General features: G+C 40.4%; 1 protein-coding gene across 2 annotated transcripts in view; it reads left to right on the top strand.

Moving 5' to 3' along the window:
• The window catches only part of CNTN5 (contactin 5), a 3,039,905-nt gene that overhangs the window by 1,865,383 nt on the left and 1,149,479 nt on the right, over positions 1 to 25,043 (top strand). For both annotated transcript variants that reach the window (XM_086935289.1, XM_086935290.1), the window contains one exon: positions 11,085 to 11,208. In XM_086935289.1, coding sequence (XP_086791415.1) covers positions 11,085 to 11,208 — 124 coding nt within the window. The remainder of the gene's footprint in view (positions 1 to 11,084; positions 11,209 to 25,043) is intronic.

The following is a 25,043-nucleotide window of genomic DNA, read 5'->3' as shown; positions in this document are numbered from 1 at the left end:
AAACTAGCAAGTAGAATGCATCCAGCATTGCAATGTCGCCGTCCGGTGGTAGCCTCTGTTTCTGTTTTGAAAATGTTACTGAGTGCCCAATTTTGCAGTTCTTTTTTGGAGGGAGAGTCCAATATTCACCAAGGGCCCAAGACCTTTCAGGCATGCCTTGGGGTCTGCACTCAGTCTCCCAGAAACCACTAGCAGGTTTCAGGGAAAATTCAGTTGGGGCAAGTCAGCTGTGCTCACCAGAGTCTTGGAATGTTGCAGCTTTTGAGTTCCTTGAGCTTAACAGGAGACTAGGCAACTAGCTCTTTCTTCAGTCCTGGCTACAAGTGGGCACAGGTTCAACCTTTAGGGCCTCTCTCCACAGGTTACAAAAGGTGCAGCCCACTTTCTAAAGTCCAGAGTTCAACAGGTGCAGCCCTTCTTTTGTCTTTTGCAGGTACAGAAGTGTTCTGAAGAAAGTGCCCAGTGGTGGCACCGTTATGCCTGGCACTAGCCTGTGGTTGGAGGAAACTCCCTGTTCAACAGGGAAAAAGTTCCCTGGTGCAACCCTACTACCTTTGACATAATATCCTGGGGGCCTTGTGCTGTTAGTGGGGACATCCCCTACTCTATCATGTCAGGAGGAGGCCACACTTCATCCAAGCCAAGACCTTTTTGTTCCCTTTTCTTGGATCTATTCACACCTCCCAGTAGGCTGCCAGGTGTCCGTGGGAATTAACTCTGAAAAGGCTGCTAGAATCGTTAGGCTGACAAATGGCAACTTTCTAAAAGTGGCATTTTCAAAGTATTATTACAAGATCCAACTTGACAAGCAGATTGAATTTTAAATTTCTATGAATATGAGTCCTTGAACAATGAACTGAAGTTATGCCTTGTAAGGTGTTATGTTTTCAATGACAGGACATGTAAAACATAACACATGTGTCCTACTATTTAAATATCATGCACACTGCTTTATGAGAAGTTTGGGGTGATTTATCAGTATTAAACATCAAAGTTTAGACCTAGCAAAAGGTTTATTTGTCAAGGTCATTGGCAGTTTTAAACCTTCACACATGCTTTAGTGGTGACACAAAAGGTGAGGCAGTCCAACAGTGACATATAACTTACGGCCCTAGGTATATTGAGTATCACATACTAGGAAGTTATAGATACATTAAATATGCCAATTGGCTATTTCTACATGGCTTTTAGGGGACAACGCACACACATTGAGTGATGTTTGGCAGTGCCCCAGTGTTCATAGTCCATACGCCAGCAATAAATGTCGGCAAAAAGTGTAGGGTGACCACATAAAAAGGAAATTTTCTTACTTTGCTGCATTCACATATTTCTACTTTCTGTGTTACCCATAACATTTTATTAAACCTTCATGATTGTTATAAATTTCTGACTTCAAACCCCCTTTTTAAGTCTTTCTTTTCTTTTTGACTGTATTTAGAAAAGCTTTTTCAAATCATTTTTCCAAGGACACATTTACCTCATAGTTCTTGAGGTGAACACCGCCCAGGCAGTGTATATTGGGTATCACTGTCATGTAGATTATAATAGAGATAGTGCACCCGTAGTACTAAACATTACTATTGTAGGAACGCACTGTACTCTTTCAGCTGTAAGAGTATTGTGAGTCAGTTACTTAAAGATGCCGGGTGATCTTCACTTTTGCAATGTTCGTATTGTAGATTTCTTCCTCCAATTTACTTCAAATTTGTCCATATTTCGGAAATTTGCCAAAATCCATGGAAGTGCACATCCAAAGCAGCTCAAACCATAGATAGTTGTACATACATCTTTCACAGCACAGATATATGTATTCGCAAGGAAATTATGTTCCCTGTAGTGACACCACTTCTTCTACACCCCAAAAAGTATGAGGCACATTCTCTTCTTATACTTAACATGGAAGTTTCATTAAAAGTATTTGCAGAGAGGAAATGGTTATGGAATATATATGAATATTCACAAACACTTGATGTGTTATATGCATGGATGGCCACAACCTCGACATCCCCTACTTTCCTGGCGCAAAACATATCATGGTGGTCTGCTACAGAATGTATACTTTACATTCCTAAAGTACCACTAATGCTGGTTCTTTGGAATCTAGATATGGAATTTATAAACACGTATGTATTATTTACACATTTTATTGCACACATTACTTTGTGAATCAGCCCCTTTGTTTATTGTATTGTAGCTAAACATTGAAAAGCATTACGAGGAATTGTTCCAGATTTTTCCAAATCAACAGTCATATGCAATATAAGGACAGTCAATGACTCTTATAGTAATATCTGCAGTTACTCTTAGAATGTGGCCCATTTAGCAAATTTATGATGTAAATAATCTCTTCTGAAATCTGAGACTTATAATTTAATACACTAAGTGCGTGTCTGCATTAACTGAATCTTCTTTGAAACGTAGCTGTCTGCAGAGAGCAGACACGAGGGCTCCATTCGCCTGTATTCAAAGCTGATTATATAGTATTAATATTTTTAGGTTAATTGAAAGACCTTGAAGTGCGGGCTTTTTTTTGTTGCTGCAGTGAAAGCGGAGGAAAACCATTGCACCCGCAGCCGTCAAAGTAAAGTGGCTTTTGTTCAACAACGTTATGATTTAATGAAAAGCCTTTACAGTTTGCCTTTTAAAAAGTCACTTGAATGGTGACTGTACGTTTCAGTTTAGCTTCAGAACAATACCTACAATGCATTACGCTTGAAACCGATACCCCTGATCTGCATTCATGTGCCATAATGGGTGTATTATTAAAGGACCCAATTATTCGCAAAAAATCATACATTTATTCTTGTTTTTTTTTATTTGTACGTATGGAGTTAATTAAAGAGTTCCTTGAAGCTTCATGAAATTCCAGTAATACCCCCAGAAGCTGCAACAAACTTATTTATCCAGAAGTACTCGCATTAATAAACATTTATTCAGGAATAAATATTGTATGTTTACACATGCCTCGATACTCAATACTGCACCCCATCAACATTGGGGAAGTTCACTTAGATCCATCCTTGACACTTATTTACATCTGCAAATAACAGTAGTAAATGTATAGGCTCATGCAAGGTGGTGCAATACCTAAAAAGGTTTGTGAATACGAAGTAAATCACAGGTTTGTAGGTATTCACCACTTTTTTAGGGCGACGCCGCTCTGTACTGCCAACTCTCGCCCCGGTGATGAGATTTACTTGCACATAAAACTACAGTATAGTGGTATAAGCTTACTTGTAAGTTAACCCATCTGAGTGCATTGGGAGTACCTACCACAAATGTACACTTCAAATTCAAACCATTTGACATCCTAAATCTAACCAGTATTAGCCAATAATGTTTTAAATTGGGCCAATAGTGGGTATGTACACTACGGTGTTAGGGGATGGAGGCAAATGAATCATCGCACATTGGCTGAGATTGAATATATGTGTCTTGATTCACGTTTGCTGACCGTTGTTTTTGCAAATACTTACATTTTTGTCAAAATCTTCAAACACTGATTCACCGATTTTAGGATGTGCAAATTCATGTAACCACAAATTGCACATGCTTTGGTTTGAAAATCCTCTAATTGTAAGGATATTCTCAGTAGTCCACATACATAGACATAGACAGAGCCATGCAGACATTCTTAAAGCAAAGTCTGTGGGTACACAAAACAATTTCATGCCCATTGCTATCCTTAAAATTCACATAATGTATTTGTCCATTTATTGCAGCTAGGCTATAGAATGATACCCTCTATCCATCAGGGCTGACTAATCCATGCTGCAATTTAGAAAACAGCAGGAGACTAACCTCTTTAAAGAACACTATCTCATCATTTTAAGAACACCTGCATCTATTGTTGACTGCTATTTCAGTTCACCGCAGACTGGTGCACTGCTGTCCTCTCCAAAGTGTATGTGCCCTGACCTTAAAAAAAATACCACAATATACTAATTCCCAATTGCTATAGTTAACTTTTTTACAAAGCCATTGAATTTGGTGCAGGAAAAATCCATCAATGGCATTGAAAGAATAATGTAAGGAGGAGTGGATTTTGCATTAACGCCATAGGTGCTGGCTTTGGTTCTGGGGACCCGGGTTCGAGTCCTGGTATCTGCTCAACATCATGTGATCCTGGGCAAAATCACTTAATTTACCAGTGACTTAGGAAAAATGAATGTGCCGTTAATTAAAGGAGCTGGTGCTTGTTTAACATGTTCCAATCCCTAGAGCTGAGTCTTCAAGCCTAATGTAACACATATTGTGAAGTGTGCCTATCCTCTGTCCTCACTTCTTTCGTAGACCAAATTTAAATGTTTTCTTGTCAGCTATTTCTGAAACTTTGGAAGGCGATCTTCTTTATAAGCCAACTATGCTCACAAATTGACTCTTGATGCTGCTAGAGAATAAAGATGTATATATCCTCTTGAATCACTTACATCACATGTTTATGATGTAAATGTCCCCTAGGCATTCTTGGAAAACTCTGGCTGTTGTCCTACTGGCATGGCAACACCTGGCCATACTCCACATAATCATGGATTTTTCAATTGTGTCAGAAAGCATGTTTTGTGGAACCCCTTTTCGGATAGCTTGTTTAGGGGCAAGGATGTGGCGCAGCAGCCAGAGCTGAAGACTGTAGAGCTGGGGAACCAGGTTCAATTCTTGGTGGCTGCTCAACATCGTGTGATTATGGGAAAATCCCTTAATCTCCCTGTGCTTACAAATAATGAATGTGTGCTTGTAAAACATGCTTCTGTACAGCTCTCCACTATATTTTTGGGTCATGTTCGTGCTATATAAAACTGCAAAAAATATACTGTAAAATTTTGCAAGCACTCCCGTTTCCAGGTACTGCTCAAGACTGGAAATGGAGCACAACCTAAGGATGGCAGAAGCAACAATCCATCCATACATTGTCTCTCTGGAGAAAAACAGGCCCACCACACACTTGTTCATTGGGACTGTTTTTACTAATCTATCCTAAATATTGTGTTTTAAGTGAAAAATAAAGCATCAATGTAATTTTTTTGTGCTCATTGTTTCTTGCAGACTTTTCATTTGAACTTTAGAATAAGCAGAGGCACTACAAAAACTCAAGTTTACTAAACACTCTTATTTTATTTATTAATATTTGCCCTATACAACCTGGGCTCTGCAGGAGGGAATGGCCATCAATGATGCAGAGTACCAGCTTTCAGAACTTTTTTGTCAGTTGGTGGTAGGGGGGCTCGACGTGTAAAAAGTTTTAGATGGGGACCTCAGCCGACAAAAGTTTGAATACCTCCACATTAGACTGATAAGGAAAAACATGGCTTTGGGCCTACATTTAAAGCCAGGCCACTGTGCACTTTTAACCTGTAAAATTATTATTTTTGACAAGAAAGGAACCATACTTTTAAATATTAACTATCTCACTAGGTAGGCCTTGTAGGCCACGAGGTAGGCTACCTAGTTTTTAAAAGTGAACATGTAAGAATTTTATGTTGTCATGTTCTGATGGTGATTAGCCCCTAAAAGCTATTTTGTCTGTAAATGTCAGCATCTGATCCTACTAGTAAAACCTTAAGCTCAAATTGTTGGAAATCAGGACCTATTTGCATTGTCCCTGCACGTTTTGCCCCATTTGAGACCCCTGGATGCTGGTTTTCTGACTCTGAGAGTGCCCTGGGCAGGCCCAGGGCCAGTGCTATGTTGAAAACTAATGTGAAAACACCTGCATGCATTAGGGTACACTTACAATTGGCATGTCTTCCCTTTAAGTCCCTAATATATAATAGGGCATGGCAGTTTAGAGGCCAGCAACCCTTTCTGCACTTGCGCTTGAGGTTATTTTAAAAGCAGCCCTGTGTTGCAGCAATGCTCTCAAAAGTACTTTCACTGCAAACTCAACTTTGGTGTTAGGGGCACGGAAAAAGTAATAATCTACACTATTTCTGCATATGAGGTACCCCTAGGATCTCCTCTAGGTGTCCTAAATGGGGGGGGGGGCAGATAATTATAAGGAGGGCCCTTATAAAAGATGGTTTATATGCCATGGGGATAGAGAAATTGCACTTTTCACTTTCTCCATTGTAGTAAAGTGCCTTCCAAAATTATCCTTCGTACCAGGAGCATTGTGGAATGTGGATCTACGTAATTGTTGCATATTTAGAACCCCCAAGATCTCCCTTAGGAGTTCCCGGGGTGGAGGGCCCTTTAACTATAAGAAGGGCCCTTATAAAAGATGTTTTATATGCCCTGCTTTCGGAGAAATTGCACGTTTCACTTTCCCCATTGTTGATCCCCAAGCAGTAGGAAAAGATTGCAATAGTTTATGAACGCATTAATATTGCTAGCAATTAAATAAGTATCATTCAAGGTTTTAGGATAATGGTATTGATGAATCCAACAATATGTTGTTGTTGTTGACTTTATCCTAAAATAATCAGAAAATAAGTTATATGACTCTCTTGTCTATAAGCCAAAATTCAGCCTTCCTGTGGCCTTTCCTGATTGTGCACAGTTACCAGGATTAGCCAGGCTGCTTTGATGGTGTGATGAGTGACTCACCCAGGGAGAGGCTAACTGGTGGAGAGGGTTCTGCTACAGAGGAATGCCAGAGCAGTGGGGAGGGGTCGTAAAAAGTTAAGCTTCAATTTAGGAAAAGGACAGGCAGGGAATGCCAGTTCCATCTTCCCCATCCCTTCTGACCCTCCAGATGGGAAGCTTACGGAAGGAATCTGCAGATGTTAGTAGGTGTAGAACTATGGAAATGAGCCATACTGAGAGTTGGTTTAGTTCTTCATGCTGTGGTGAGATTTCAGCTATGTTGAGTTTTGCCAGAATAGTGCTTTCTGGTAGAAGATTATGCCACACTTTGGAGGAAGTGGTCATGCTCTGGGGTGTTGCCTTACACCTCATTGGACAGGAGTGCTGTCCTGCTTGACCCTAGAAAACACTGAATACATATGTGAGAGGTGCAGAGCCTCTCACATCTGTTGCTTGAAACTCTGAGAAGAAGGAGGATTGCCATGCTGAAACCTGGATTTACACAACCAGGCCCTGCTGCATTTTCTGAAATCACAGACCTCTGAATGTACCTTGTTTCTGCAGGAATAAACAGTGGACTCCTAGCAAGGTACAGGTTAACAGAGCTCACCTGCATCATCACCACCAATTGTCCATTGCCTGGAGTACCTCTAGTGGAAGGTTTCGTCCAGGTGCATTGTGGAAATTGTGGTCCCAACCTTTCAAGGAACATCTTGGAGCTTGCAGACCCATGGTTTGTGTTTTGGACTTGTTGGACCCTCAAGAGTAACTTTAGGAGGAAGTTCCAGAAGTTTGGAGGAACTTTGGAAAAAAGCTCCATAAGGTGACCGACTCAACGGCGAGAGCCAAGCTGGCCTCCTTCAACTGTCACCCGACCTGGATTCCAGGTTCATCCCACTAAAGAGATCTGACTTCCAGAGTTTGAATGGGCGCCCCCTGAAAGTCAAACCGGTGAATCTTCACCGAATCTGGACTGGTGAAGAGCATCGGAAGACCATGGCGGAAAAATCTCCAGACAAGTTTCTAAGTCCGAAGGTAACATCTTGGCCGGGCCCTCTCCCGCTCAGTGTATCCGTGCCGAGCTCTATCGTGGTCGGCCTGAAAATGTTACTTTGTCCTGGTCGATGTACTATAGGTTTCTAAGTGCTAGAAATTGTTTAATATTTGAAAATTCATATCTCAAGTTACTTAAATTGGATTTTTGTCACTTTGGTGTGATTCTAAAGAGCAAAATATTCCCAATTTTTATAAACTGGTATTGGATTTGTATAGCGTGTTGTGTCTTATTTATTTACTGGTTTTTTGAAATGCTTTACATACCTGTCAACTAAGTTAAGCCTGCCTCCTAGCAGCCAAGCTACCTAGGGTTGAGAAAGGGAATAATTTACTTAGACCTATACTGAGCCCTAGACTGGGATAGTAGCCTTCTTGCCACTGGTAAATACATATTTACCACTACTAATAACCCACTTTTCAACACTAATAAAATGCTATTTTAGCTCTGTTGGGTTCTGGTTAACCTAGAGAAGTAATTCAACCACTGTTTTAAATATTTAGTAAATATCCTGGTCCATTGTGCATTCACATTTTGGATAAAGACACATGAAAAGTAGCTTTTAGACATCCAGGACCAGATGTAGGTAATCCATATTTACCAATTCTAAAATACTGAAATTTACCGATTCGGTATTTTAGAATCGATAAATGGGATGTAGGTATTCATTCGGTAAGTATTATTGAATCGGTAAGATTTGGTAAATACTTAATCGGTATTTACCGATTCGGTAATTCCCATTCATTCCTATGGGCCTGGAGGCCCATAGGAATGAATGGGAATTACCGAATTGGTAAATACCGATTCAGTAAAAGGGGGAACACACTGAAGGGTGGCAGGGTGTCACTTTGACACCCTGTTGCACCCATGAATTGTGTATGGGTGCACATGTGACACAGATACATGCCTAAAGGGCATGTATGTCTGCCACATGGCACTGTAATAATTTGCAAAAAATTGCATCTTTTGGGGTTTTCGATATTTACCACCATGTAGTTGGTGTTAAATAACGAATCCTAAAATGGGAAAAGCACTCATTTGAGTGTTCCCTACATTAAGGATTTAATAATTTACAGATTCCTTAAATTACCGATTTGGTAAATTACCGAATCCTTAAATTAGGCCCCTACATCTGAAAAGCCTAATACAGGTCGGTAACGGCCGAAATTTGGTGATTTCGGCCGTTACCGACCAGTATTAGGCTTCCTGCATCTGGCCCCTAGACTTTACCTGCCTGATACTCCAGCAGGTTAATAATTCACATTAAACTGTTTGTTACTGCCCTTTGTCAGTGCTTTCCCCTTAATGATGGGTATAAACAGCTCCCAGAGCAGAAACAATGGCTTAGGCCTTTTGACAGGAAGAACCGTGTGTGGAGTATGTGACTCCTCTCAGCTCAGAAAGAACAGCTGTGAAGGTTAAGGAATGTCATTAACTTGGAAGGGACCAGGGCATGGATTGTCCATTTACAGTGAAGTGTAAAGGATGACCTGGAGAAAAGAAGCCATTTGATCATATTGCAAAATGTGCTCCTCTACCACCATCCCAGTGGAAGTGGGAGCTGGTCTTGATTACCATTCTGGTATGGTTGAGGGATGCTCATTTTCATAGCCACACTTCAGACTGTGCCACCTGACTTTTCCACAGATAAAAGGGTTCTGCCATTTTGGATTTTCCTCAGAATAGTTCACTGTAGGATAGGAGTGAAACCAGGAAAACAGGATGAGTTGAAAAAGAGGAAAGAGTTGACTATTGGAACGTTGTGACCATTGGTTAGAAAGTGTCCAGAAGTCCCCTGTACCCACTAGCTACTGAATCCTACAAAAGTGGCACACCTCACTCCTGGCTCATTAGAACACATCTGGACCTTTGGTTGAACAGGAGAGGACAGTACCTGCTGCTTATGACCTGTGTGAAGACCCAAAGGGAAGGACCTGCTCCCACTTGCACACAGGACAAAAGTGAACTCCAAGAATCAGTTGGCCCATCTCCTCTGTGGTTACTGGAACACAACAGGATGCAAGAGGCCTTTTTTCCTGAAGTGCCCAGCTGACAAGGAGCAACTGGAACCTGTTGGTGGGCTGTGCTGGAGAGAATCGCAGACACTAAATGCTGACCCTTTGGTCCTGGGAACCTTAAACGTGGCCAGGAGGAGCTGTTCCAGAAAGAATGGAAAGTTGGAAGGGATTGGATGGGGCCTCGTGGCAAATGTGCAAATTAATTTGGGTCTTTGTTGGCTATAGTTTCAGGGTTGCTCCTCTGGAGGGTTTTGAGCTCTGTAAAAAACACCAGGTGCAAATGTAGAAATCTTGACTGGGTGAAGGCACAAAAATACACGCCCCACACAAGATCTTTGTCATCTGCAAAACTTGAATTTGTCCCACTTGGGGTTCTAACTGCCAAAACAAACGCCTTCAGCGCGACCTTGTCCAGCCGCTATCCGGCTGTGAGAGGACTTTGGCATATGTAGCTTGCATCCTTGCCCCGCTGTAGGATTTTGACTTCCATTTCAGGCACAAAAAAGAAGGTAAAGTGTTTGCCTGGGTCGAATGCGCTTAGTGTATCTGACCTGCGCTCTATTGCAGTCATTCTGAAATCACGCATAAGTCCCTGTCAACAGCAAGCAGTGCCTTCTGGCTGGTGGCTTAATTTCTCTTTAAAAAATCATATATCCAGTTCCCCTTTTTAGAGTTTTGGTGCCATTTTACTCGTTAATTGTTTCTCTATTTTTCAAAATTAGTTATGGGATTTTTATTGTATTAGGTTCTGACTACTTTTTACCTGTTTTGTTGCTTAATACATAACATTAATTTCTAAATTAACTCTGTGTGCTCTGTGCCATAGCTGCAAGGGAGTTGAGTCAAGGTTTAAATGATTGAAACTCAGTTTTACCCTGACAAGTTTGTGACCTTATTCCTTCTGGTGGACTCACATACACCCCCATTAATAAGCTAATTTCTCACAGAGGATGTTCCATGCATTTTACAATGCCACTCAGCTAGACTACTATTCTTCCAGCATAGTTTTATGTCAAATGCAAATCCTCTAAAACTCTAAACACAAAGTCTTTTCACTATAGAATATGTACCTGACCGTTCTAAAATTCTGATTATTCAGGTTGTTCAAATCAGGGAATGGAATTCAGAAATATAAATGTAATGTTGTACTTATAAACTATACACCTGTCTATAAAAAAGACTTTATAAACTGAGACTCGGACACTAATCAACTATGAACAATGATACCTGGGCCAAGTTTAACAAATATTATTTTGTTTGTTTAATACAGTTCTCAGATGGGGCAATTTATCTGTATCTTAGAGTGAGCTCCACTGAACACCATGCAGAGGCTATTCTTAGCAAGAGAAACCTTATATGCCCATATAGCTCCCCTTAGTGTTCCACTGCAATTGCTAGTCGATGAAATGAATTACAGAGAAATGTGCAGAAATTGTTCTAATAAACCAGGAAAATGATCACTTTTATAAAATGTTGAACTTATTTTTCAGAGAACGTTGAATATGGCCCTCAGTTCGTTCAAGAGCCAGATGATGTAGTATTTCCAGCTAATTTTGGTGAAAAGAAAGTAACTCTCAACTGCGAGGCAAGAGGAAACCCTTCTCCAAATTACAGGTATTTTCCTAAAAAAAGTTTATTTAAACATAGGGAATCTCAGTTCAAGCATTCATTCACAAAAAGAACCATAGTTTGTTGCAGTGGTGGCCACCACAAATAAACGGTGGTGAGGCGGGTGGAGGGATCGCATAAGGGAGGAAGCGAGATCCTGTGTGGGGGAGGTGGACCGCACACGGGGGTTAGAAATAATAGATTAAAAGTAAACTTACTTCCAGCTGTGGCCGCCTCCATCGTTGCACTGCCTCTCCGCTTCCTCGGACCCAGCAGCCCGGGACAGACTCCCATTCAATCTCTGTGCTGAAAAGATTGGCCTAAGTGGGCTGAAAATATGCTCCACTCAGGCCAGGGAGTCTATGGGGGTTTCTCCAGCTCGAGAAACCAAAGTGCGCAGGTGTGATTTAGTCCTGAGACAGCTGGCCAAACACACATGAGCACTTAGGGAGTGAAGTGCATGTAGCACTCCTCCTCCCCGCTCCCATGTCTTGGCTTCGCCATCTCCCAACAGCACTGGCTGAGAGATTGCAAATGCAAAATGAAACAATTTAAGAACATAATTTTATTTAACATTTTCTGGCTCTGAGCCAGGCAGTGGGGCTACACCATTGCAGAGGAGCCGCCGCTTATTTGTTGGTACTTATGAACACTTACTAAAAGATATTTATTTTTCATTTCTAAACGTTATTTTTTCTTGGATTGTACTAAACAACTGAATTGTCTAGGTGCTGCTAAACAAACCTGAAACTTTGTGCAACCAATTCAGAGGTCTTTGTATTCTTCTTTCCAACTTGGTCCTGACCTACTCCCCCTACTTTATACATCTTGCAAATAGAGTGAAATTATCAGAGATATGTTGATTTCATTAACTAGCCCGGCAGCCCCTATAACCTTATTCTGAAGATTGTGTGATTAATTCCTAGTTCAAACATGACAATATACTACATGCTGGACTGCCAGTTTATCTGTGACAGTTAACACTATATACCTAGAATGGTGCCGTCCGGCTTGTATTTGGTGTGAACCAGTATTAAAACATTTGACTTTTGGGAGCTCCATTGAAGACCATAAAGTGGTTCAGCCTTATAATGGCTGGTATAAGCCTTCTGCTCCATCATTCCAATGATTGTTTTTATATTTCTACCTTTTTAATTTAGAATATTCTACCCTCAGTGGGTAGAATATTTTAAAAGTGTTATAGTCCATCTGCCCTCTGGCTGTACCGGTTGTTAAAGGCCCTCTCCCTCATTATAGGCCTTCGTCTGTGGCTTGGGCCTATAACTCTGGTTCAGGGCCTTTAACTACCGTTATATCCCTCAGAAGTGGGCTATAAGGCTATATTAGTCTTACATTGGCTTTGCGTTGAAATAAACTTTTTCTCTAGGCTGCTGCCTCTTGATTGAAGCTAAATTCGCGGCATGTTATTTTTGTATATGTACTTAGTGACAATTAACTTAGATAAAAAAGGACATAGCGCCTAATGTATCATACCAGTTTTGTGCATCTGCAAAAAAATGTTTTTACTAAGTCCCATTTACAACTCACTCTGAACAGCAATTACAATGGGGCATCTCCTCCAATTTACAATTTGCAATAAGTTGTATTAATGCTTTGTGACCCTAATTGTGGGGTGTAAAAACAGTTTTTCTGCATGTCAAGGCACTTTTCTCTGACATGTCATAGCAGTACTTTAAGTTGCTCCCAGTCAAGGCACATATGGTTAGTGGAATGGTTCAATGTAGCACACATGTGACATTTGACTTTGACACCATTGGTGCACTTCCTGCACCAACCTGTCATAGCCTTACAGGAAAGTTAGATATGCTGTGATTGTTACTAGTTATACCCTATGTTAATAAAGAGAAGCAGCTCGCTCTGTGACACTGAATGTCAGTGTAAGAGAACTGAGAGTCCTAATATCACCAAAAGCCAAATTGAAAAACTGTAGAGACCTCTCAAAAAGATATAACTTATCAAAGCATTTGTCCCATTTTTTGCTATACCTACATTGTACAGTTGGTATTTATTACGTTTGTGATATTTTTGTCATGTTTCACTTCTTTATAGAAAATACATCCTTTTATAAAGGATTGTAAAGCAATAATGTAGGTTAACATGACTTCAGTTTACATGCCAAACTTGCATGTGGATAGATTTACAAATTGATTGAGATTCGCACAAAATGGCTCTGTGTTTGCAGATATATTGGTTAACACCTTAACTGCTAATCCCTGTGCTGAGTCCCTTTTCTGTCTATGTGGGGTAGTTTACGCTTAAGGCTCCATATCCGTTTTCGCACATAAGATATTCAGGCCAAATTTTTCTACATGCCTGGGGTTCTGAAGGCAGCCAGGATTGTGAATTCCCTGTAGGGGACTGAGATTGTTGCCAAAATATAGCTGCATTTTGAGAGGAAAAGAAAAAAGTGCTCCTTATAAAATTGTCTGTTTTTTTTTCCCCCTAATGGCATCACCAAATGGTTTGTTGTGCTAAAGTCAGCATCTTCTCAGCTTTCAGGAACATGCAGAGCTGAATAAAAAAAACTTTTTTTTAAACCATAGTTTTGGCTTTTTCCAAAGAGATAGGTAATTTTTCATATTTTTTGTGCTCTGAGCTTACTTCCAGTTTGAGCTGGAAGCCAGGATGAAACCCATGGGTGATCCAGGAAATCTGTAGATTTCTAGAAAGTTGATACAATTCCAAATTCAGCAACGGCTCATATGTGTAGCTCCCTCAAGGTTTTCCCAAATAAACTAACTGTTGAAATAAAGTAATATTGAAAATGAGTAGGAACAAAACCGCCATTGGTGACAATAATTTTATTTGTAGGGTTTTGTCACAATGGGTGATTTACATAAGCAATATATCATTACATCCACTATTCCCTTCTGGTTGCACCGTGAAATGGTTTTTCAGTGTGTGCCAGTAAAGACCAACTTATTTTGTGAACTATGTAGAGTGAACAATGGGTATCAAGGGAAGCAATGTATTTCAGAAATGGACACAAGAAATGGAATGTAGGAGAAGTGGTTATTTGTCCATATCTGAATTTGTGGGTACATGAACTAACATATGAATTAGAAGATATTTGTAAAAATGTTTTCTTTTTTACACACTGGCTTACAGTCGGAAGGCACAAATGAAGCAAAATCCAATTCATAATAGCAAATGTTCTACTATTCTATGATCCCATATGTCTTCTGCTAAAAATGGTACCTCACTTGTGTGGGTAGGCCTAGTGCCCGCAAAGAAGGACGCATCACATTTTTTCACTGGAAACTGACCCTTCTTTTTCCAATGTCGGTAGCTGTGAATTCTGGGCCTTAGCTCAGCTCACACCTATTGATACGTAGCAAACCTATAAAATTTTGAAAAGTAGACACCAGATGGATTTCTGGTTGCAGTGACCTGTGAGATTTTCCTCACATTTGTGGTGGAAAGTTCTGGAATACAGCCACAAACTTCCTTCCACCCAGCATATCCTTAAGTTTCTCGATAAAAATGGTACCTCACTTGAGTGGGTAGGCCTAGTGCCTAAAATGCAATATGGATACTTCACATGTTTCCACTCAAAACTGAGTTTTTTTTCTTCAAAGTAGGTAGCTGTGGATTTTGGGCCCAAACTCACCCGCCACCTAGGGAAACCTACAAACCTTCAACATTTTTTGAAAATAGACACCCCAGGTTATGTGCGTGGCTCCCACTAAGTATTTCTTCCCGGAATTCCATGCAAACCTCAAACTTTAAGGACAAAAGGAAGGTGCACTACACAAGGTTGTTCTTTTGAGTTTCTTTGGAAAACAACAACGGCACACAGCCAACGCGTTTCGTTCCCCCGTGCCACCGGAACTTCGTCAGGGCTAATAGGATGAAAAAGGTTTCCAATAACCGGACGGAAGTGTAGTGTGTATCCGTACGTGGATGCCAAATGCATTGACGATTGAGAGACGTGCCACTATGCCTGTCAGCTTCTTATCATGGAACTGTTGATTGGTACTTATACAGAGACTGTTTTTCAACCAATTGTGACCTTACGCCTTTGATATTGCTGTCCATTGTTGGGTGATTGGGAAGGAGACCACATTAACAGTGGTGTTACAAGAATATACATATTTCTTGTCATCAAACCCTATTTGGGATTCCTGGAGAGCGGCTCTATATAGCATTCATTTGAAATTCTTGGAATCATCGAGTTTCCCTCATTTGTACTGTTAAAGAATTTCTTCTTTCCAGTAGGGCTACGATCGCTTTTCTTGTGTGACGCTCATTTGGCATCCACGTACGGCTACATACTACTCAGCAGCAGTTGCTGGAAGTTGTTGCACTCAAAGTAGTAATTCTGAAACTAAAAGAGCGAATGTGCTTGACCTTGGTCTGCTGCTGTGTTGTTACGTTGTCTTGGTTAAACCTCAAACTTTTATTAAAAAACCCTTGCAAGGGGACTTCCATTTACCTTTGTTTGATCAGTGCCTGTTGCGGGCACTGGGCTCAACCACACAAGTGGTGCAGCATTTTTAATGGCACAAGTGGGGCAATGCTGGGTGGTAGGAACTTTGGGGATTCCTGTAAACCTTAACGGTTTCCTTGCCAGAAATGTAAGGGAAATGTGTGAATCAGGCAACCTTTGAGGTTTTCAGGGCATTGTGGGTAAGAATACCTTGTGGGATCCATTCAAGGTACACCATCCATGGAATCCCCTGCTTATATAGTTTTGAAAATTGTCCCTTTTTTGCAGTTTGAGCAGGACACCCTTGTGACCTAGGATTTTAGGGGGTTTATGTTATCACCCTATCTAGCATCTTATGACCGCCAGAGTGTTATGAACAAGCAACAACATGTCAAGCTGAGGTTGCCTTTCTGTAAATTACTATATATTTAAGTGTAGAAGTGTACATAACTATGTCTCCAACGGGAAAGTCTTGTCTAGCATACACAGTGATCATGACCTCTTAACTGTAAGCATACCGAAAAAAGTATATAAGGATTCACACAGCTCCGGGCATCCTATATCAACCAAAGATTCTGGGAGTTGCCTTTTATGGCGGTCAGTAAATATGGATTCAACCTTAGCAAAATCATTAGTGGAAATTGGGATTTGATTAGCTTTTGCCTGTCTATTGACAGCAACCCCTTCCTACCATCGATGGCTTCTGCAAGCTGAATCTTAATATTATGGTTCTACATACTACACCGTTTGGAAATCAAACTGTCCACAATCTATCGTGGTTCAATGGGGTATGTAGAGTAGCAAATGCTAGGCTTAGCAGGCAATTGAAATAATTACCCAGGAAAAGAGAAGCCATTTAGAAACTGCAGGAATGAATATAAGAAGGCTCTTAAAAAGAGAAAGGCCAATTTAGAGCCTGAATGTTAGGAACATTTGATGTAAGCCTGCAAAGTAAAAGCCACTCAGGCTTTCTAGAAGCTAGTCTGTGCTAATCTTTCATGGAATATTGTCCCTGAGGAATGAAGAGATCTATTGCTCTGAGAATTGTAAATGTGTCCCTTTGAATGGAGATTTTTCAATCCTTTCTTTAGAAATGTCATTTTCCCTGAAGAAGGGGTCAAGATCATAAACAACAGTCCCTCCATAAAAAAAAGCCTGGGCCTGATGGGGTCCCCATTGATTTATACAAGTACAATCCTGAGTTCTGGGCCCCTTAACTAGCACATTTCATTACTTCTGTGTGTAAGGTTGATATTTCACATTGCTGGTGTTTATCAATAAATAGGCCTGCATTTAAACATGGGGATGTCCAGGAGCTGAAATGCTATCATCCCATCTATCTCATCTCCATTCCACTGTTAAGATCATTGGTAGAATTATCCTGGATTGGCTGTCACTTTGGACTTTAGAGGCCAATACCATGTCTATGGTTCAATATAGATCCAAGAAAGGTCTAGGAACAACTGACCGATGCTTGAATTTTCACCTATTAGTGAGTAAATATAAATTTGAAGAATATAGTTCACTCCATTTATGGATCTATCCAGTGCTTTTGACTGTGCTAATAGATCCAAACTATGGGATATTTTACCAGCTATGCGACTAGAGGGGTACTTTCTGAGATCGATACGTATTGACCTTGCTGCTTCTGGGAGATTCGGGATTGGTGGGAAATCTACTGACACCTTCCTCCTATGAAGGGGGGCTGTCAGGGATGTGGTTTGGCACCTATATTTCTTTTACTTTATATAATCGGGCTAGAATCTGTACTTTTCAAAAAGAACTTGGATGTTCTGGTCATTAATAATAAACCCTTTCCTGTGCTTCTGTATGCAGATGATGAGGCCTGACTTGCTAGAACTTTGAATGGTCTGAGCTCTTTGATTATCTCCTTTATGGACTATTTGAAACATTTGAATCTGTAGACATTATTTTAAAACTTTAATCATGGTATGTGGTTAAAAAATATGCAAACAACATATAACTATCAAGGATAGAACCATTGAGAAAGGAAACCAGTTCCCCTATTTAGGGCTAATGTCTGATAATTCCAGTACTTGGGCCCCCAAAATTGTGGACAGAAATATTGGTTCCTGCAAGCAATTGAGTTGATCTTTTCCCCTTGCTTCCTCCTTGGGGAAGAAGCCAGTAAGCTCTGTTTTGGAGATTTACTAGAGAACAGGCATTCATATTCTAATATATGGTACATGTATATATGGGTCTAAGGTTGTGGGTGGCATTGAAGCCAAAGAGAACAGTGTGTACTGTTGCATACTGGGATTCACTTTAACACTTTGCTGTTCACCAAGAACTAGGATTGTAGTATGTTGAAGACCTGATTAAATTAGCGCCCCTGCAATTTGGGATTTTTAATCTGTTGCAATGAGCAGACTTATTTAAACAAAGAGATATTAGATTGCCTCTCTTGCGACTATGGGAGCAAAATACCCTGGCTTAATTATGTCAAGGATTTTACCACAGCCTTGGCTTCCTCTCCATCTCTGAGAACCCCACAAAACGTAGCAAGAAAGAAAAAGTATGGCTCAGTGAGTATTTTATGTCTGATAGGAGGGCACAGATCAAAGGTAAAGAAATTATGAACCCTTCTGTAAGAGAATACTGTATGGTACAAAAAATGCTGGCGGTGGAGCATTACTTGGATATGGTCCCTGAAATATGGGAACAGATGTTATTGACCTGGTTGAGGCTGGTATCTATTAGGTAGTTACTTTGTTTTCCTCAAGGACAATATGAGACATCCAGCATATGCTCTTGACCATGTGATGAGGTTTCTCCCCAAACTTCTTTATACTTTATTTTTTATGTACATTTTAACGAATCTTTTACTAAAGGTTTTTTAATGTCTCCCATTCGCAAGTGCAATCTTACTGATGTAGTTCAACCTTGTTACATCTGCAACAACTTAATTGTTCAGAAGCCTGCTGAGCTGAGTGTCTTATTTTTTCAAATCAGCTGTATGCTTGCTTAATGCTATGATCTTTTAACCTGGTTGTATTTTTGGACAACTCATACGGACCTATTGAAATGAACTTTTCCTCCGTCTTCTGATTTTCTGGCAGATATTGTGTATATGAATTGATGATATTTGTTTATCATGGGTTGTATTAGACTCAAACCAACTAAACGTTTTGGTTTTTATTTGATGTTTTTTATATTTGTGTATGCGTATCTAATGTTTTTTAATCTGCTTTTTAAGCAATCGAATAAAGATACATTGAATCCTAGACAAAGAGGCTCTATCATTCTACTTCAGAACTGGGCTTGCCTTGACCAGCTAAAGGAATTGTCCCCAAGATTCAATGCAAATTGAACTGTTTAATACTTAATTAGAATTGTGATCCTCTAACTCGCTTTGCAAAATGTATATAATCACATATAACCAGAATACCAACTGGGAGCAAATAAAAATAGGTGTTCCAAACTGAAATGCTCTTTAGCTTGCACTCTTCCATTTAACTGGCATATTAAAATCCTGCAGTGGAGTTTATGGATGGGTATGAAGGTATGGCTCAAAAGGAAATAGTGGATCATAAGTGACACATCCAACATATGCTAATGTGTACAGTATTTTAAGGGGACTGCTAATCCTGACACTAGGATGGCTTCTTTCAAATCATGATTGTAGTCATCCTCGTTCTAATATTTTCCAAGTTATTTCACAGAATCATTTTACAAGGAGAATATATGAACCTCATGTTTCTTAATTTGAGCGCAAAATTAATGAGAGGGCTGCCAGTAGACCTAATTCAAAGAATTTCTGTTTCGATCAGAAATTACAAAATACCAGAAACCGCAAAAAAGGTTAATTTATGAGACAATTTACCCTTAATAAAGGGAGAATTGCACATTTAAAAAAAATGGCTTTTCTGCCACATTGTCACTCGTTACTGTCTTCTCCAACTCGGATAACAACACAAGTGACAGGCAATAAACAAAAAAGGAGGAAAGGGATGCGGAGAGGTTGTCCCCCACAGTATACCTTTATGCCTGTCTCACCATAATTTTAGGGGTGGTGACATACCTACAGCTGTCCTCGACAGGTTCCACCATCAAAGTTTCCATGGCTGTACAAGAATAGGTCTTTTTTAGGTATAGGAAGAGGCTGCTGAAGTGGAAGAAGAAAAGATCAGAGGAACACATGGGAAGAGAACAACACGCAACAGGTTACCCCAAATGAATAGGACCCGTCCCAGGGGACCTGCAAGTTCTAAGTATCAGCAAACACATTGTCAATATTTCAGCGAAAAAATAGTACCTGAAACACAGAGGAGGGTTCTGAACAAGGGTCTTAGATTTTTGAACAGTCCTCAATGGAATATGTTCAATCTCGAGCTGAATTCTCAGAATTTCTTAGAAAGACCTGACTAGAGGTTTTCTTGCCAACACGCACACCAACATTGACACTGAGAGGAATATGGTACTTGCACTAAAATCAACTTTTGCTTCACTTGCTTGCGAATTGCCAGCAGAGGTGCTAGCCTTTGAACCAGCAATCAATATGAAAATAGAAATGCTTAATACCAATAGAAAGACTGTCTTTCATAACATCACAAAGATGGAAGAGCGGATCTTGTTAAAGTATAGAATGACAATATAATTATAATCAAATCAGCCTATACAGGTGAAGCAATTGTTCTCCTACCAAGAGAAATGTACAGGGAGAATGAAGTTATTGAATAACTAAAATTATAAAAGATAAATAAAAGATCCTATTTTGAAACTCATGTGAGAAATTACATTTCTGGTTGGTAGGGGGACCGATAATAACTGGATCATGAATATGAGGCAGAGTTTTTGATGGGAATGACTACCTTGAATACAATTGATATTTGATGCTGTTACTTAGTGAGGGTCAGGAAATACATCTTAGAATTTGACGGGGCGCACATTTGTGCATCTGCTGTTGTGGCTTTATGCTACATGACCCTTGGTTGGAGTGCTTCTACAGGAGACTTCAACAGCTGACACCTTTTTAATTTCACTTTTCAAAATGCTTCTTAGTTTAGCAATGCCCCTTTAAGTAGTGTAGGAAAAGATTGTTTGTTAATGCATTTTAATACTCAATTCTTTTTCCTGGTTATTTGCATTGTCATCATAGAGTTAGTCATCTGCTTTGTAGTTTATATGGGTTAATCTCTTCAGGAGACTTGGACTCATTTTGGTTGCTCTGTATTTCTACATGATAATGTTGGGGATGGTCTATATCAATTTGTTTTTAAATTTTTAACTATACCCTACTAAACTCAGATTTAGTTGTTGGGTGGATTATTGTGTGACCAAATTTGGTACACTGTATTAAGATGTAACTGTGATTGTTTTCTCCCTTTTACCCCTCAAGAAGCTACCAAGATCATCGAACTGGAGATACATTTTTAGGTGGGTCCAGCTCTTGCATTAGCATAAGATAAGGCAACCCGTTCTTTAATTATGAAGGGTTTACAGTCACAATTGCCTAAATCTGGCTGAAATTCAGACCACAACATCTATGAATCTCAGACACTGACTCACACATACTGGTATTGTGTCAAGGGGGAACCACAGAAGCCTGGGAAAGAATGACATTATTTAGAGGCGGCTTTTCAAGCTGAATATTACTGCTGACGGAGAGCTCAGTAGGTTAGTCAGCACCTTGATGACATGAGTGTAGGGCCCAATGGGCTGCTGCTGCTCATCGAACCAGGCTTGGTGAATATATTGAGAGAGGAGATTAAAACCTTTACAAGTAATCATCAGGTAAGAGTGACAATATTTTGTGAATCCGAGGTTCTGATAAGCACATGCACTACAGCTTGGATGCAAAAGGTGTAATTGCCCCGTTTGGCATTCAGCAACACTTGTGCATCTCACTGTCACCAATGAAGCTCAGTCTACAGGTCACCAGGAAGTGCAAATGATCACTTTTTTATTTTCCCTAGGTTTTTCATTTGCCATAGAATTGTGAGTGTAGTTGTGTTCTTTTCATGAACAGATGAGTGTCTGGTTGCATTTTGCTACCCATTAACAATCATCATAGCCAAAAAGTCACAATGATATTCCATGAGCTAAAGCAATCATCTATCTATCTATCTATCTATCTATCTATCTATCTATCTATCTATCTATCTATCTATCTATCTATCTATCTATCTATCTATCTATACTGAAAACAACGTTTAAGGGACTTCATCTATCTATCTATTTATCTATCTATCTATCTTCACTGAAAACAACCAAGTTTAAGGGACTTCATAATTTGGTGAAAATGTCACTAAAAACTTTTTTAAACTTGCAAAACCACTGAAATTTACCATTTCTAGTTATCTCAAATAACTATAAGTTGTGTCCTAAAGCAACTATGACTCACACATGTAAGTGTGGGGGTTTGGGCACAGGGCCTCACCTGCAGCCTAGGCCTGCGCCCAACCCTATAGGCAGCCAACCCCCTTCACACCCTTTGGCTGTGCTCGGCGTAGGGTTAGGTGCAGGTGATGGCCTGTGTCCTTCAAGAGACACGATCAGAATTTAAGAATGTAAAAAAAAACCCTTGAGAGATATTTTCTGTTATTGTACTGTGAGTGCCCTGGTGCCCACCCGGCACACCCACACCTTTTTTGACATGTTGGAGTTCGCAGGGTGAGGCCCAGGGCCCTTGCAGCCCCTAATGGCTCCCCAACAGCACCCATTGTTAATGCGGCAGGAGCCAGCTCCATTGCTTTCCTCCCACCTGGGTTGGGGCCTCTTTTTTCTCTACTCCCACCGGGCAGAAGTAAAGCTGTGTTCCCTACCCAGGCAGGGAACAGAGGGTCCACTGGGATGTGGTGCCTGGGACTTTCCTGTTTTCAGGCCCTGGGACAAGGAATCCCTGAGCCCTTGTACAGCTGGGGGAGGTGAACCTAATGCCTCCTACCCAAAGAAACACTACCCCAGGGGAATATGTCCTGAGGGACTTGTTGAAGCTCATTGGAGGGGGCCAAATATCCCCTCTTCAAAAACATGATTTCAGCGTGAGGATGTGGTCCCCAGGACCTTACAGAGGCTCAAGAAGTAGGGTCACACACATCCCCCCACCTCCTGAGGAATAAGATCTCCAAGGTTTAGAAAGGCTGCATGCCTTCTTCACCTTTAAAATATTATGTACACTGCTCCTCCACCCCTGACTGGGTTAAAACTGAAAAGGGCAGGAGCCCACCCTCTTTTCTGGAAAGGACCTCAAATCTGGGGCCAACCCTCTAACCTAGGAGGGCAGGGTATCCCTACTCTGCCCCCTCATTATGTTTTGTTTTCTATATTCCCTTCCAAGGACAGGGGACTAAGTCCCTGCATCCCAAAATGGTTGGCACCACATCGCTGGGTTATAGTTAGGTTCAGATTTTACACTCACACAACCATTGAAATTCCGCTGTTATAGTAACCTAAGCTAGCTATAACTTATGTTCCCGCTATGCACTGCTTATGACCTCACATATTACATCACTCATGACATGAATGTAAGAACCCAGTGGTGGTTGGAGACCTGAATGCTAAAGTTTCCACCCATAGTTTGGGGCTTTTTGCTAACTCAGCTAAGGATGAATCATTAAATATACCGCCTGCTCAATTTCCAAATCATAGTCGAACCGATAAAAGTGGAAAAATGTTACTAGAAAGCTTAAGAAATTTGGAGGCTTAAGTAGTCAATGGGAGATTAGTTAAAGATATCCCAGCGAAAAATACACGTAAGGGACCGAAGGGGGGCTCCATTCTAGATTATGCAATTTCCTCTGTTCATTTTTTTAATAGATTATCAAATATGGACATTTTAGAAATCAATTTAGTGACCATATAGTGATTAGGTTAAAAACAGAGCTGTCCTGTGCTTGGGAGAGCTCTTGGAATTTTAAGGATAAAGTGGCAGCCTTCAACAAAGCAACATGGTAGAATTTACTGGAATTCTTTGGCCATCTTAAAATTAAGAGTCTTTAACCATTTTAATAGGCGACAGGCAGCTTAGAGTATTAGAATATTTAGATCTCCCTCAAAATAATTTGCTGGAAACTTATAGTCATAGTATAAACAGTATGGTTATGTCTTGTAAATCTTTCCACCCAAGAATTAAACAGAGACCTGGTCTTAATCCATTATTTCAAATAAATAAGAATTTAAACAAACTAGTGAGGGCCCAATTTTTGAATTATTTCCCTGAACGAAATGGACTAATAAGTTTACTAAAGAGGAAAAGCCAACGGAAAAATCGCTCCTTAAAACAAAAAAGGAAGATTATGAATGGTTTCAATTAAAAGAAGCTGCTCCCAAAAATAATTGAAAACGGTACTGGGAAATAATTGCGGAAAGTTGTGGTACTAGAATTAAATCTTTACCCATTTCAATAAATGAAGAAGAATAGAAATCCCACTTAGTAGAACTTTATTCCGCAAATTCAAATTCCTTGTGGCCCGACTTCTCTCGAAAGAACTTACCAGTAAGTTCTTAGACTGATAAAAAAAATAGCGCTTCAGTGGCAATAGGCCCAGATGAAATCCCCATGTCAATTAGAAAAAAGAGCCAATATTATGGGCATCTTATCTTACCCCTCTGTTTGAATATTGCTATCTATATGGGAGAACCCCCTCATCATGGTCAGGTAGCATCCTAATTCCGCTGTATAAAAAGGACAAAAGGCATCTTCCAGGTAACTACCGACAAATAGCCTTATTAGATGCAGTAGGGAAAATCTTTGCCCGCAGTATCCTGGGGAATCTCACTGATTGGGTAGTAGAAGAAAAACTCCTGCCCATTGAGCAAGCAGGGTTTAGGAAAAACCATTCCACCTTAGACAACATCTGTTTATTGAAACTAATAGAAGAGAAATATATGGTCTTTCGCAGGACAAATGTCTATGTAGCATTTATAGACTGGCAACTTCTTTGGAAAACGTTATATCAAATGGGGGTGCCTTGTAGACTGTTATCCATAGTTATTGCTCTAAACTCGCAAACATGGTGCCAGGTATTAATGGGGGGAACTCAGAGCCTATCTTCAGCAATTACTACAGAAAACGGTTTGAAGCAAGGTTGGCTATTAAGACTTCTACTGTTCTCTCTATATGTAAAAGATCTACCAGATTGTTTTTCGTTAAGGGAAGGGGATGCGCCAAAGATAGGTGGCCGTTCTTTTCCTAGCCTTATGTACGCAGATGATATTGTAATTATGGACCTGACCCCTATAGGTTTAACCCGTTCGCTGTGCCGGCTATTCCGCCGCAGCGCTAAGGTGGTGGGGGGGCCACGCGGCGCGCCCATGCTGGTGACGGAACCGCTCCGTCACCAGCCGCGGTCGCGCTGTGCTCATGACGGAGTGGTTCTGTCACGGCCCGACCGCTCAATGGAACGCTCAGCGCAGGCGCGGAATCCGC

Source organism: Lissotriton vulgaris, chromosome 8, assembly GCF_964263255.1.
Source record: "Lissotriton vulgaris chromosome 8, aLisVul1.2, whole genome shotgun sequence".
Classification (NCBI taxonomy): domain Eukaryota; kingdom Metazoa; phylum Chordata; class Amphibia; order Caudata; family Salamandridae; genus Lissotriton; species Lissotriton vulgaris.
Note: the sequence above shows the minus strand (reverse complement) of the source record. Positions and strands in the feature narration are given on the sequence as shown.